Source organism: Dermacentor silvarum, chromosome 3 (genome assembly GCF_013339745.2).
Source record: "Dermacentor silvarum isolate Dsil-2018 chromosome 3, BIME_Dsil_1.4, whole genome shotgun sequence".
NCBI classification, from domain to species: domain Eukaryota; kingdom Metazoa; phylum Arthropoda; class Arachnida; order Ixodida; family Ixodidae; genus Dermacentor; species Dermacentor silvarum.
Window position 1 is genome coordinate 182,186,024 of NC_051156.1, and position 14,694 is coordinate 182,200,717.

The following is a 14,694-nucleotide window of genomic DNA, read 5'->3' on the forward strand; positions in this document are numbered from 1 at the left end:
CAAGACGCACACGCTTGTTTGTTTTCCTATTGCGTGGTGTTTTAATAAAAGACTGCCACAGGAAACCGAAATGAAATCAAGCCGATGGGAGACAGCAGAATACGGTAAAAAAAAAAAAAAAAATTATGGGGTTTTACGTGCCAAAACCACAATTTCATTATGAGGCACGCCGTAGTGGAGGACTCCGGAAATTTGGACCACCTGGGGTTCTTTAACGTGCACCTAAATCCAAGTACACAGGTGTTTTCGCATTTCGCCCCCATCGAAATGCGGCCGCCGTGGCCTGGATTCGATCCCGCGACATACGGTGCCGCCAGAGCAAAACATGACGCTCACTTTGCACCGCCTGCAGCAGGGATTGACGACGTGTTGGTGTTATCGCCTAATAAAAGCGTCCAACTGTGCTATACGCCACACGCTCTGTGAAACAGATAGTTGAAGATTCTTGTCCAAATAGGGTTGGCAGCAATAGCTGTGAATGCGGCGTGCAACAGTATGCGAGGATATCTGCTACACTCTGGCAGGCGAGCACTGCAAGAAAGCTGCCGCGGCGGGCACCTACTGTTCTCAACAGCGCACACCTCGCATATTTTCTAGTTCACATGGGATCTAGCCACCAGAAAATGTATCATACGATCGCAGTCTGGCGATGTACTGAACATTAGTGCCAGAAGATTGTGTTTTCCAGGAACTTGTTAACGCATAAAAAAAAAGAAGCGTAACTGTACTGGGTCATTTTTTGTGTCCTCAAACCTAAACGTTGGCAACGGGAGTAGATCGTACGAAACAGGATCGTAGCAATGAGATTCTACTGTATATTAAATTAGGATATTGCATTATTTTTCAATTAAGACTGCAAGTTGGGTTAGTTGGATTAGATTCACGGTAACAAATAAAGCTCAGCGCTAAGACGAAGGACAGTGCAAGGAGTGCACGACACAAGTGACGCAGCATTCGTGTTGTGCACTCCTTTCTTAGTACTGCATCTTAGCTCAGAGTTCTGTGTGTTACCATGAATACATTGTCTTTACTAGTGCGTGAAAGCTTCCCAACGTTCTCACAATTGAGCACAACCACTGTTTTTGTGTACAGCAAAGTACTAGTACAGATTTCGCTTTTGTCTGCAATGTAACCATTGTGGCATCAACGAAATCCAAGCATTGGTCCTCAGTTGTGGGAGACGCACATATGGCAATGACAGCCAGGCAGGCACATTCAAAAAGTTGTTTAAAAAATCTTTAAAATAAGGAATGTATTGCTCAACAGTGCCAGCAAAAAACAGGGGTTTGACACACTAATGCTGCTGGCTGCCTTTTGACTCTGTCCCTTTAGCTAAGAAATACTGGTCTAGTTTCTGAAAGCAGCAAATGAGCTAGCTCACCAAAACTGCCTAACATAGCAAAAGCTAGTACAAAATAGCACATTTATATTGTAGACAATGAACGCCTGACAGAGGTGGCAGCAGTGAGCCACAAGTGGCCACGTCTCTCTCGCAAGCAGCAGTTAGGCTACCCCTATCGTACACCTAGACATATCACACAATGGAAGCAACATCTCACCTGAAGAATTTTGGTGAATTCCTCGTCCATGCGTTCAACCACGGTAAGGATGCATCCCTTCACTCGGTACGGTGGTGTCACCAGACTCTCAGACTCCTCCGCGACGTGCTCACCAACGGATATGTTGCTGTTCTCAATCAAAATGTCGAGGAGCATGTGGATAAACTCCAGGCACCTGTGCACACAACAGAAGGTTGCACTGAACAGAAAGAACTGCTGTACTGATGGGGTACTGCATTCAGAACAAGTAGTACCACGGGCCACAGAGTTGCTCGAGGATTGACGAGAACAGCACACCCCTTATTATCAGAACAGTCTCACTGCTCACCAACCTCTGGCCAATATTGTCACAAATTGTGACGAACAAGGCAGTGCCCCAAACAAGTCACAAATGTACCTCAGCTTTAGTGTCGGCTATTTATACACGATTCATCATACATTCCAGCGTAATCGCTGGTGCTTGCATACATTCCAGAATGTACACCACTACTCACGTCATGCATGCAATCTGATTAGACAAGATATTGTTTTCCTACAGAATCGGCGACAACATTCAGGAAAGTTGTGATAGATGTAGGTGTGCCTTGTGCCAAGCGATAACTTTGTAACAGTGATTAGCCGGGTGAAAACAGTCACTGGGAAAAAGATAAATAATGTGTGAGTGTTTGGAATAGCCAAAAGAAAATGATACAAAAGGAACTTCCACAGCCCTTCGAAATATGGGCACAAAATACTACAGTATTTCAAATGCATATAGTATTTAGTTCAAAAGTTATTTCATGGCCAAATTAATAGAATCCACATTTAACGCCTCTCCCCCCATCGGCTTAAATTACCACAAATAATTCAGTCAGGTAACCACAGCTCAGAAAAATTAATATCAGGGCAACAATTTAGCTGCAGTAACAAGCTTCAGAAATGTCACATTTCAACACAGCCAACAAGCTATCTATCATCTGCCTAAGCCAAACTTTCTATTCAGAAGTTTCCTCGCATGGCTATGACGTCAACATGTGACACCAGTGCATCACTGATTCCACGCAGTTTTCAGATGAAGTGCCTTTTTCTTCAAGAAAGGCCTCCTACAGTTGACAGGGTACTGTCATTTTATATTGATTGCAATGAGCTTCATTGATAGTCAGCAACCAGCTCAACACTGTCACAATCTGACATTAGATGGAGCTGTTTCCGATACAGGTGGCATCATAGCCTATCTATCTTTCTGGGAAAATGAACTATTATTCCCATTAAAATTACTTTTGCTGCACTGATTAATGTGTTGAACAAGGTTGCAAGGCGGGCTCGTTGGTATGGCATCTTGGAGTAATACTGTAGCGCATACAGATGAGGACACAAGAAGGCACATGAAAGACACAGACACGGCGCCGTGTTGCGTCTTGCGTCTTTCATGTACCCTCTTGCGTCCTCATCTGCATGCGCTACAAATGTACTTTGGCGATAAGCAAATCTAGGGAGATGCAAGTTTGGGGAGGTCTATATTTAACTTGCCTTCCTTGAGTGTTCCTTTGATATAATTTGAAAAATTGCAATGTTTCCATGCAATCAGTACAGCTTGATATGCAAGACTTCAGAGAAGTGTGCATTCACTTCCACTCACTTGTGCCACATATCAAGTTTCATACAGGTCGCAATGTTGGGGTTGTAGTCAAAGATGGCCGACACAACAGCGAAGGCAATCTTCAGCTGAAAGCCTGGGCCGAGGTTGTGGGCTTGCGAGATGGCCAGGAGCTCGCTCAGCAGCTCAATCTGCTCAGAGCGGTCAGTGCCCTTCTTGCCACGTGCAGCCATGATTTCATTTAGCTTCTTCAGCACCACCTGGTGGTTGATCTCTGCATCCTTGGCAAACATTTTGGGCTTCTCCTGCATATTCCAGGTTTAACCATCAGCAAGTGGTTGCGTCTTTTGTGAAGCTACAGTAGATTTAAATTGTACCCCACTGCTACAACATTGCAAACAGGACCGAAAACACTGCGACCAGACATGACAGGTGCTGTCTGGAAACTTTAATGCTGCCTTGCATTTCCAAACAAACATAAAAAAATAAGGTCAGATATAGCACGAGCATATAGCAATACTGCTAGAAGCAATCGCTTAATGGCTTACTCAAGCTTCGCAGTTTCCAGAAACACGTCACCTGCGGCTAATCTAGTCACTGAGGATTGCGAGTATGTAGCGTTGACAGAAAACGACCAAAGTGAGGACGAGATGGGGCACAGCACTGCATCCCATCTCATTCTCGCCAGTGTCCACGTCTGTTTGCACTGCGCGTACTAGCAGCGTCCCACCAACAAGCTCAGCTAAATTTATTCACTGCGAATTACCATATCTCTTTGTCTGCAAGACATCTGTACTGGGTCTCAAACAAAATACTGTACTTTCAGCTGCATTTATTCCTTAAGCCCTGCTTGAAGACCAACTGTAACAAAATTTTAGACCACATAAAAAGCCTAATTTAGGATAATGTAGATATAGAGAAGCCTACGTGGAAAATTTGACGTTTGAAATACGAGCGGAAGCCTCACGAAAAGCTCGCAAAAATAGACGTTTTTGATGTTGAAACTGAAAAGAACACCACCATTACCGGTCCCCAGAAGTAACGCATGACCTAGCACGCAGCTCCTCGGCACAACTTTCTGCAATAACAAAGGCCACGCTGTAGCGTGGATACCGCGGCCGCCACAGGGTGTCGCGACGAACATTTTCGCCATAGTAGACAATCGAAATACCGCATGCTCCGATTGGTCTCTGTGGCTCTCCAGGTGTGGCGACATGAGCCAGCCCGTGCACCTGGCGCTTCACGGCTGCAGCTGCCCGTGGCGTGCAACAAAATCTCGGACACTGCGTGCTGGCACTTGCATCATAGCAACACCCCGATGTGCACGCTTTGTCTGCTTAGGTGCCGTTTAAATGCTGCTAACAAAAAGGCTACATTACCAGCTCTGTGGCTTCACCAAGATTGGTTCTGTATTATATACTACGCACTTATAATGAACTTCGCCAAAGTGAAATATCATATCCCGTTGTCATATCATGTTGTCCTTGGACCTTGCCAACTGCCAATGCAAATCTCGCTGGACCAGTGGATGCTGCCAGAGAAGTTGACCAACTATCAAAAAAGAGTTTTGAGAAGCCCACATCTGACAACCATGCACACCAAGTGGCATTCGTTCAAGCCAGAGCGACAGCTGTGAGCACTGCACCCAATTAAACTTTTTCCTTTGCCCAGGTTTTACTTTTTTTATTTCTCTGCTCTGAATAACGACTGTAAGAGCGGTTTCCAGGTTTACCTTCTGCAAAAGCTGACAACATATAAGCTGTGATGATAATGTATATTCAGCTAATCCATTGTTTATTTCAAAAAACGATCAATCAAAAGGACATTTAATACTCTTCCTGATCCGTAGTCAGGTTTTGTACAAAATAAACCTGATAAACACAGAAAACGCTACAAGGTGTATCAAACACCACAAGCCAGCAATTCCATACAGATGAAGTGAGTGCAATGGGTTGCATCAGCCGATCTGTGTACATCAGAGAAATGAGGAGGACTTGCAGATTGTGAGCAACTAATTCCTCCATTGTCCTTTTAGCTGTTGTCGTACGACAGATAGCAGGACAAGCCTTTCTGGTTCTTGTTCCTGGACAACCTGTAGTTCTCACTGCTAGTGCAATAAGTTAGAGAGCAGGTTCCATGCTTCTATGGAAGTTAACTTTTTGCATCTTCCCTACCGTTTCCACTGCGTAAATTACCAGCCAGCACAACGGTACGAACATGGCACGCCACTTAGCTTTAGACAGGCGCCAGAGCAGACTACAAGAGCTGAGACGGGCAACAACAGACGGCACCAACCATGATGAGTGGCACTCCGCCCTTGACTTCCTCCCAGCCTTCCTCGTCATCCTCTCGGCGTTTGTCCTTCTGCTCCCGCTTCTTCTCACGACGACGCTGCTCCTTCTGCTCGTCCTTCTCGCCGCCAGCTCTGCTGTTGGGTAGGTAAATTAACAGAGGCGATTAACAGACTGATGTGGAACTGGTTCACATACAGAAGTCAGTTAAGTTGACAAATGGGCTAGTTTAAAGGAGTTCGTGGGTGCCCATGTGACTGGGGTATAAGATTGGAAAAAAGAAGGACAAGTCCTTAAAACGTGATACACTGACACTGTCTATTGGGTAGACTAAAGTTTATCCAATAGACATAGCAATAAAGCATAGCCAACAAAATTTTTAATTTATTACTTTATTACATCCCCTAATTCGTTATATGCCTATTAGGTAAGTTCATTTACGTTTGACTGTATTTGCTTCCAGTGGCAAACTAAAGTTTAGGGGCAGGTGAATATTCACAACTTTCGAATAATGAATCAAATAGTGTCCTATTTGATTTGGATTTGAATCGAATCGTCCCTATTCGTAAATGTGAATATCTTTCGAATACTCTTCTTCTATTATTTCTAAATGTCAACTGCACCCACATAAACATAAAATTGGAGGAAAAGTACGGTAAATGTTCACCCCTGCAAGCATAGCACAGACATAAAGCATGAGAACTTGCATAGTGGAGCAGGCTACGTCACTTAGGTAGCCATACTTTACAGTATGTAGAGCGATCATTCGCACTCACTGAAGAGCCCTGTGCATGCGAACTACTTGTTCGCTCCTTATGCCCCATTTGTGCTTTTAATAAACAATGAATCATAGCGTACTATGTAATGACATAAACTTGCTAACCCCACGAAAACTGGAATGGGAACATCGTTTTATATCATTTTGATAATGGCTATTCATTACTCAAACACCATTCAAAAAGTATTTGTTATGCGATTCAATTTGCTTTTGGCACCATTCAATTCGTATTTAATTCGATCTCAAAAATCACTGCTGGCACACCCCTACTAAAGTTGTAACTCTAACCAACTAAAAGAATCTTTTTTCTTTTTTTAATACTGGAGTATCACCTATCATCAAAAGTCACTGCTTGAATCACCTAGGTTTAGCAAAGATGATCACATTTCTAGCAAAGGCTTTGTTCATTTAACGACAACAAGAATTATTCTCAGATCAAAGTGATGAAACATTTTTCAGATTGCACAACTTCTGACGCTACAAAAAAAAAATTAAATTATGGGGTTTTACGTGCCAAAACCACGATCTGATTATCAGGCACGCCATAGCAAGGGACTCCGGAATAAGTTGGAACACGTGGGATTCTTTAACGTGCACATAAATCGAATTACACAGGTGTTTTCCCATTTTGCATCCACCGAAATGTGGCCGCCATGGCCGAGATTCGATTCCGCGACCTCGTGCTTAGCAGCCCAACACCACAGCCACTAAGCAACTACACCAGGTGATGCTACACAAGACAGTGAGCAACATAACATCACAGATGCTTACTTCTTCAAGAACTTGTTCGCCAGGTTTCCACCATACTTCTCGTCGTCACTCGATGAAGAGCTTTCACTTTCATCTGACGATCCCCAGTCCATAGAATCATCATCCGACTATAAAGAAAAATAAATTTTTTAGTGCAAAGTTAGAGGGCACAGCACATGATGAAAAAGAGCTTTGCAAAAAATCAAAAAGCTGCAACAAAAGCCTTACCTCATCATCGGAGCCACCCTTGACAAACTTGGCCTTGGCGTCATCTTTATCAGCTTTGGAGGACACCTTCTTCTTAAAGCTCATTTCATCATCGACGTCGGAATCTGAATAATGTGTAACATTTCTCTTAATATGGCAGGCACTTCTGCAAGGTCTAAACAATCCTAGAACAAAAGGAACTAATATGCCACATTGCCAAAAGCACCAAAGATGACTTGACCAAAACTGTAGCATTATTCAGGTGTAGTACTTTATAAAATGAACACAGGATCACGCCTTAAATCTCCGTCCTGTGCTGTACAAAATGCAATACTGCTTATTAAAGGACACTGAAGGCATATACAGTCAAATGTAAATGAACTTATGGGCCTATAACGAATTAGGGGAAGTAAGAAAGTAATAAATCTAAAACTTTGTTGGCTATGCTTTATTTCAGTGAGTATTCTACAACTACAACAAAGCTAAATATGCAAGGTTCAAGTCAGTTTCAGTTACAGAGAAGGGAATCAAAGTTCAAAATGAATACCGTATTTTTGTGCATATAACCCGCACCAAAAATTTGAAATATTTAACAGTAAGGTCGCGGTGCGTGTTATATGCGAATTTCACTTTGGGCGACCATGAAGGCAGGGAGAGGAGAGTTTGAACCACAGGGGTGGGGATAGGGTTCCCCTAGAAGGTAATTAAACTGTTCGAGGTGTGCGCTGTCTTGAAGCCGCAACTCGATGCAAACGCGGGGCACGCTGCCACACACCTCAAGGCAAGGTTCTCCACCATTCAAAGTTTAGTGATCTTCTAGGGAACCCAACCCTTCCACTATCCCTGCATGTTGAAACTCCCTTTTCCCCGCTTTCATGGTCGCCCATTCGCCTCCTCTTTACTACAGGTCGCCACTTTGCGTTTAGTATTTAGCGAAGTACATGTAGCGATAGTGCACGCTGGGCCAGCAAACTAGAACTCGGATCACAATGAGCTGTGCTCAACGGCCATCGCTTTACAGCGCCGAAGCTGTAGATTATCAGCATCGCTGAAGAGGGGAGAAACAGCCACTGGCCGAAAATATAACTTGGACGAGTCATGCATCTGCAAATGACTGTTTTTGCAAAGATGCGAGCGCTCTTGTATGCAGTTATTTCAACAAAATATACACGCAGATTTTTTAAATTTTTTTCTCCTTTCCGGGCTGTTGCGATTGGGGATGCGGGTTATATGCAGAAAAATACTTTATCCTAGCAACAAAAGTGACAAACACTCGAAAGAGCAACTCGAAATGGCACATTCTAGACTGGATTATCTATGCAGCCCGACAAGCACAGTGGAAGAACAGGCAAATGCACCAATGTCGATTCACTACGCTGCTCCTTTCTGTACCGATCAAAAATTAGCTAGGCCTGAGAAAAAAACCATCAAAATCCAAGCTTTCACGATGAGCTAGTGCGGGAACTTCATTGCGGTGTCACCAACCGTCTTTCGTCTTCGCCTATTTTCTAGCCTACCAAGCCTCTTCCCACGGTAAGAAGGGCTTTTTTCGTCTTTTAGAAGGGCGTAATTTACTAATATAGCTCAACATATCTTTTTTTCTTCGATGTCCCTTAAAATAAAGTGAAAAACAGGTTAAATACTCACCCTTATCTTCATCATCGTCACGCTCTTCATCCTCCTCTTCCGGATTCTCGCGATATTTGGCAATGTCGGCCTCGTGGTCCTTGTTGTACTTGCGCAGCTTCTGCCGCAAGGTGGCCAGCGACTTGGAGTTGTTTTTGGACATGTTCTTACGTCCATCACGATCCTCCCAGCACTGTGGTTTGAAGAGACGTGAAAACAATATGCAGCAGTCAAATGAAAGGAAGCCCTTCATCTCTCCTTCTTGATGCAATCCCACGAACACAAGACAATCCCACAAGACTAACTGCAGCACCGGGACCAATTCTGAGAGCGTCCAACCACCCAACACATAAGCAAGAGCAATGGTCAGTTTTAAACGAAGGTCAACAATTAAATTAGGTTTTCTTTCATTTCAAGAACAGTTAGTGAATAGAATGACGTCGGTAGCAATGTTTTTCAAGAATCCCCTCATCCGCGTTGCACGTGTCTCTCTCTCTCTCTTTTTAGTGTGCCGAGTTACACTGGTACAGCTAACCTGTCTTCCTTGCTTTTACAAACATCAAAGTGCTTGTTTTGGTTTCCTGTACAGCACCCTGCTAAAATACAAGAAATAGCAGATGGACCTTTGCAAATAAAGCTGACAGCTTTATGTTAAGTGATGTTGTAGCCTGCATGTTTCATACCCAGAACAGCAGAAAGCATCTGCAGGAGCAATAAATGATTGCTGGAGAGAAGTTATACTAGGTGTTTCTATAAAAGACATTTTTATAAATTGTCATATCTAGGCCCCTGATGTTATTGCAGATAGGCTATGTGGCTAGCGGACATTAGCATGGAAAAAAATTACTTCACTAATCAGCGAAAGTGTGCTAATTAATATTTTATTTACTCATTGGAGCACAAGTTCTAATTGCAAAAGTGAAGCTGACGAGTAGTGAAGTCATGTCTACCTAGAAGAAATCGTAAGACTAGCACCACTTTCGAGATATGTGACCGTAAAATGTGCTATGAAATACATTGACTTTCCAGTTAACAGTTTCTGAAAGATGTGCCTCCTACAGTTTGGGACAATCAGCACAACCACGGAGGCATTTTTTTATTTAAATAAAATTTAGGGGACTGATATATCGAAAGCAATGCCTCGAATGCAGGTAGGACTTCGCTGCTCCTTGGCTTCAAAAAATACACTTGGTATATGTCGAACACTTTAACCTGCCACCCAAAGTCAACAACAATAAAGTTAAAACTTGTAGAATCTTTAATGGGCACCTGCTATGCAGAACAAGAGCATCAACTTATCAGCCCATTACCAAGGCTAAATGCGTCATAAAAGCAGAATTACAAAACCGACACGCACCATGCATGGCATATGGCATAGAATTCATACCTCAGTCACGAAATCTTCCAGCTCAACAAGGCTCCGGATGAAAAATTTCGGAATGTTGCCGCCCTCTTCCTTATCAATAACTACCTTGGCTTTCTGAAACGCCCTTGTTAAGTTTTCAAAACCTGAAAAAGTAAGTACACAGATACAGATAGTTACAAGCACAAGATGCCTCAGAAACCAAATTGCTGTAGTAAATTCACTGCTCAATAAAATTTACAGAAGAACACTTGGACAGGGCAGTCAGGACAGCAAGCATAAGTGAATTTCCTGAGTTTATGACATCGCACAGAAATAGATTAGTTTACTTCATATGTATTTTTACGGCACTGCTATGCATTACAGCACGATTCCCACCAGCCTCGTTTAATGTGGGCTGCAACTTTAGTTGCCTCTTGAAGTGAACTTTCTGCATTTTTTAATGGCAACATTACAACAAGGATTTGGTGCCACAGCTGCCTATATTTAATTTGAAAATCCAAATATGCATAAGTAAAAACATTAGTATAATCATGGCATCAAACTTATAATTGATTTCATAAATATTATGGCGAATTCAGTTTTATGCCTTTTGGAGCTCTACCATCATACTGAACCGAGTCAATAATAGCACCAGGTGCCCAACTGTGCACGCAACTAATGACATTTCAACCATAAAACAAATGACTCACTTGTTAAAAGTTTGCTCATGTCCTTGATCTTCTTGTGGTTCTTGATCTGTTTAATAATGTCCGTCAGTTCCTCAAATCTGTAAAGCAATCATGGCCACTATCGAATTACTGCCAGGGTCACTACCACAATATAGCTTTTTATATTCCAAGGCGAAGAAAGAGTGCTTCAGCAGCTGCTTTAGAAATGCAGGCATAAGCTTCATAAGGGGAAACAGCTATGCTCAGGACTCAAAAGTAACCTTGCTCACCTTTTCTCTCGCGTGCTGCGCACAACACGCTTCGCTTCCTCCTCGTCATCGCTGAAGGCATAGGCCCTGCATGGAAAAGCACACTGAGGCTCCTGCTCAATACAAAGACAAACAATATACATGATAGGGCTCTTACAGATATTCCTAAGATGTTTACAGAGCTACAAGCAAAAATAGCACGTCCCTCTTGTGCACTATAGTCACACGGTCAGTGTCAAAACTAAATACATTCCGGCTTCACAGAAGACTCGAGAATTTTACTTCCCATTGTGCTCTGTACTCCACAAATAAAATTTCATGCGTGTTCCAACCATAACAAGAAACGGGCGATTTGGAAACATGCATGGCACATTACATCACCTCAAGTAGGTGCTACTTTAGCAAGTATCTTCCTCCCTAGTCAGGTCAGACTAAATCAATGTCTCCAAGAATTCATGCTCCAAATGTATGTGAATTTACCTGGCAATTATAGACACATTCTAGTAAGCCTAGAAAATGATAGTCTGTTGCCTCGGCTTATCAGGGTTTACCCTGACAAACTTGCCATGGCCTGGCAGTGCTTTACATTAGCAACATATTTTAAAGTGTCACAAAGAAATACGCAACTTCTAATGGCAAAAACACACCACATATTTTGGCAATGAGTGTTTTTACAGTTACACAGCAACCGCTATCACAAGTTGAAGTCATTAGTGCGCTCAAGTTCGACAACTACAATCAGTAAACAAAATACAATGCCATGTATGATCATGTCTGATTACACTACTTACGATGTGATGGCTGTTGCCTTCTGCGGGATCTGCTCCTCCTCCGATGACTCGGATTCGGACTCCGAGTCCGATCCGGTGGCGAAGAATCTGCTCATGTTGGGCGGTTACCTGAACATGGAGTCAACGAGAACGTCGTCATGACCGGTCTAAACCTGATGGGTTAAATAGTGGCCCAGCCGTTACAAGCGCAGAACAAATAAATCTGCTCTCTCGAAGTATATGATCTAGTTTGACAACACCGCAAAGGAAGTAACACATCTGTGCCATATTGCATCAGTGCCTGGTGTCGATCATAAGTTCGCTGCACATAAGAAAACAACTCGCTGAACATTTAAAATGAACATTTTTGTCGGCATAGCTTTTCGCAGGTACAGCAGTGATTTTTCATGACGCCAATAAAATACGGCTAGCAACGTGACAGTTTACTTCGACAACCAATGCACTAACAGTACCGATCTAGTGCGGCTGCCAATACATGTACTGTACCACCCTCAGCTGCACTGAATGCGTCTCGAACCTTTCATGCAGAGCAGTACGATGCGCGTGCGTTATACAATGACGAGAATTCGAGCGTTAGCTACTATGCGAATGTTGAAGACCACTGACTGTGTGATCACGCCGGCTCCCATGCCGCCGCTCACGACGACGCGTTGCCATGAACAAGCAGCTGACGATCCTTAACTCATTCTCGCCGTTAATCACCAGTCGCAATGTCAGCTATGTGTTACTAATAAGAACAATACTTACTTTCGCACTCGCAAGAAGGCTCACAAACTCCAAGACAGGCTTAACACACGTAAAACACGGCGACAGAGTCACAAGTGAGAGAAGGAAACGCAGCAAAACAACATAAATACCTAAATATCAAAAGTTGCTTTCTCAATGTTGCTAGCATAGACAATAAACATTGTTCAAAACTGGAGAGACTGCTCCGAAACAAAAACACAGCTAACTTTGCAAAAAAAAAAGTTATCTGAATAAGCTTATTGTAGCCCATAATAAGTTTATGTTAAGTTCTATTGTATATATAAATTTATGCTCTCAAATATCACACGGTATTGTAGCCATTGGTGGTCGCAGTAGTAGCTGTCCGTGCAGACTGCAGTTCACATCATTCACTGCATGTAGTCATGACTTTTCGATGTTATCGGAGGGTTTACAGAGTTTAACGTCGGGTGATTCAAAATTAAAGCCGATACCAAAACCGCCGAGTAATCTCGGTGATTTTGCCATGTACTTATCGAAGTAGCAGCATAGCCCGCATAGCAGCCTCATTTGTAAAACAAGCGTGTACAGCTTTGGTAGTCTACTTTGATCACGACTAGACGCTTTAATAAAGACAAAAATATTCTTGTGCGGTTGTTTGTCCGGTGACCAGCTGCATGTAACATTCATTGCTTGTATTTAATGTCATACATCTTGTACACCATCTGACCGCTCCAGGATGGGTGTCTTCAGTAATCGAACCAGGTTTTGCAGCAAGTTCCAGAAGCTTGCGTCACCAGGGCGATCGGCATTGTACTACACAGTGCACAGAACGTTCTCCGTCGAACCATGACGCCAAACCAGTACCGTAAAGGTGACACAAACCGGCGTAATCACATGACTAAAATCAGGCGTTCATTACAGCGAGCGGTATCACGTGGTTGCCTTTGAGTCGCAGGTCTGGATTGTCAATCTCCTTGACGATACCTTTGATGGCACGTTCGACGTCTTGCCCGAAGGACAGGCCTATGACGACCAATGCGATGGACACAAACACAACAATCACCACAGTGAAAACGTTCACAATGTAGTCAGGAATGATTGGCGGCGGACGTTTGTCTTGGACCGTCATCACGTCCGGTATGCTGTCAGCCAGGGACGTTTCCTCAATGTCCAAACTGTGCATGGTGACGTGATTAATTGAGCTGAAGGTGCACCTCGAGGTTCAAGGTGGTACCAGCAAGCTTAGGTGCTGCAGCAGATCACGTGGTAATGCCCCGTGCACGTGCAGTGCTGTAAAAATTCACGCTGTTCAGTGTTCGTTGGCTTAATTTTACGTGATACTTCCAAGGAAGTACGGACGTTCTGACAACATCGATCCCCACGAGCTTTTCACAATATGAGTTTTCAAGGCGGCGGCTTGGGGAAAATGTGTCACATAAAGACGAAGATCGAAACTGCCGCCTTCACGCGCCATGTTCTCTCGTGTGCGCGGAGGACCCCGTGGAAGCAGATGGCCGCAAAATGACCTCGTCGCGAAGCACTTGATCGAGTACCGGATGCGTCTGTACAGGCAAGTAATGTTCTCATCAGCACGTGCTTCCTCCGCATAGCACAAACGCGATACGGGGTGCATTTGCATCGATTGCGGTAATCTGACACTTTTTATGGCTTTGTATGCGTCAAAGGCAGCAATGTATGTTTAGTGCCCGAAAAGTAAGATTGGCACTGCCCATGTCGAGTTTAGTTATACCGAAAATTCGCTATATCAAGTAGTTTGAACGACCCCTCCCTAGTCATCCATTTCATCGTTTTTTTTTTTTGTTTTTTTTTTTAAAGACTTTTCTGGTGAGATATACAATTGCATGCATCTCTCATTGAAAAATTAGTACAGTAACCAGTCTTTCTATCTAAAAAAAAAAAAGTTTGGCGCTAGCTATTGCTTTCTTTATGGCTCAAATATTTTGCTGTAAGACTGCATTTCTTGGCTCAAATCATAATACAGCATGAAGATTTTATGGACTGCAATGCTTTGATCATGTTTCTGTGGTACGAGGCTGTTATGTGATCTGAATCAAGGCGAGGAGACCAAACATAATATTCACATCATCCAGTTGGTGTTTCATATT

General features: G+C 43.2%; 1 protein-coding gene across 1 annotated transcript in view; it reads right to left on the reverse strand.

Moving 5' to 3' along the window:
* LOC119446195 (eukaryotic translation initiation factor 3 subunit C-like) overlaps positions 1-12,748 on the reverse strand; it is a 31,175-nt gene extending 18,427 nt beyond the window's left edge. Inside the window, 11 exon segments of the mRNA XM_037710556.2 lie at positions 1,560-1,734; positions 3,178-3,440; positions 5,431-5,563; positions 6,976-7,082; positions 7,183-7,286; positions 8,809-8,980; positions 10,175-10,296; positions 10,843-10,919; positions 11,091-11,156; positions 11,861-11,968; positions 12,608-12,748. Of these exon segments, the coding sequence (XP_037566484.1) occupies positions 1,560-1,734; positions 3,178-3,440; positions 5,431-5,563; positions 6,976-7,082; positions 7,183-7,286; positions 8,809-8,980; positions 10,175-10,296; positions 10,843-10,919; positions 11,091-11,156; positions 11,861-11,955 (1,314 nt within the window). The 5' untranslated portion in view covers positions 11,956-11,968; positions 12,608-12,748.
* Between the last annotated feature and the right edge of the window lie 1,946 nt (positions 12,749-14,694).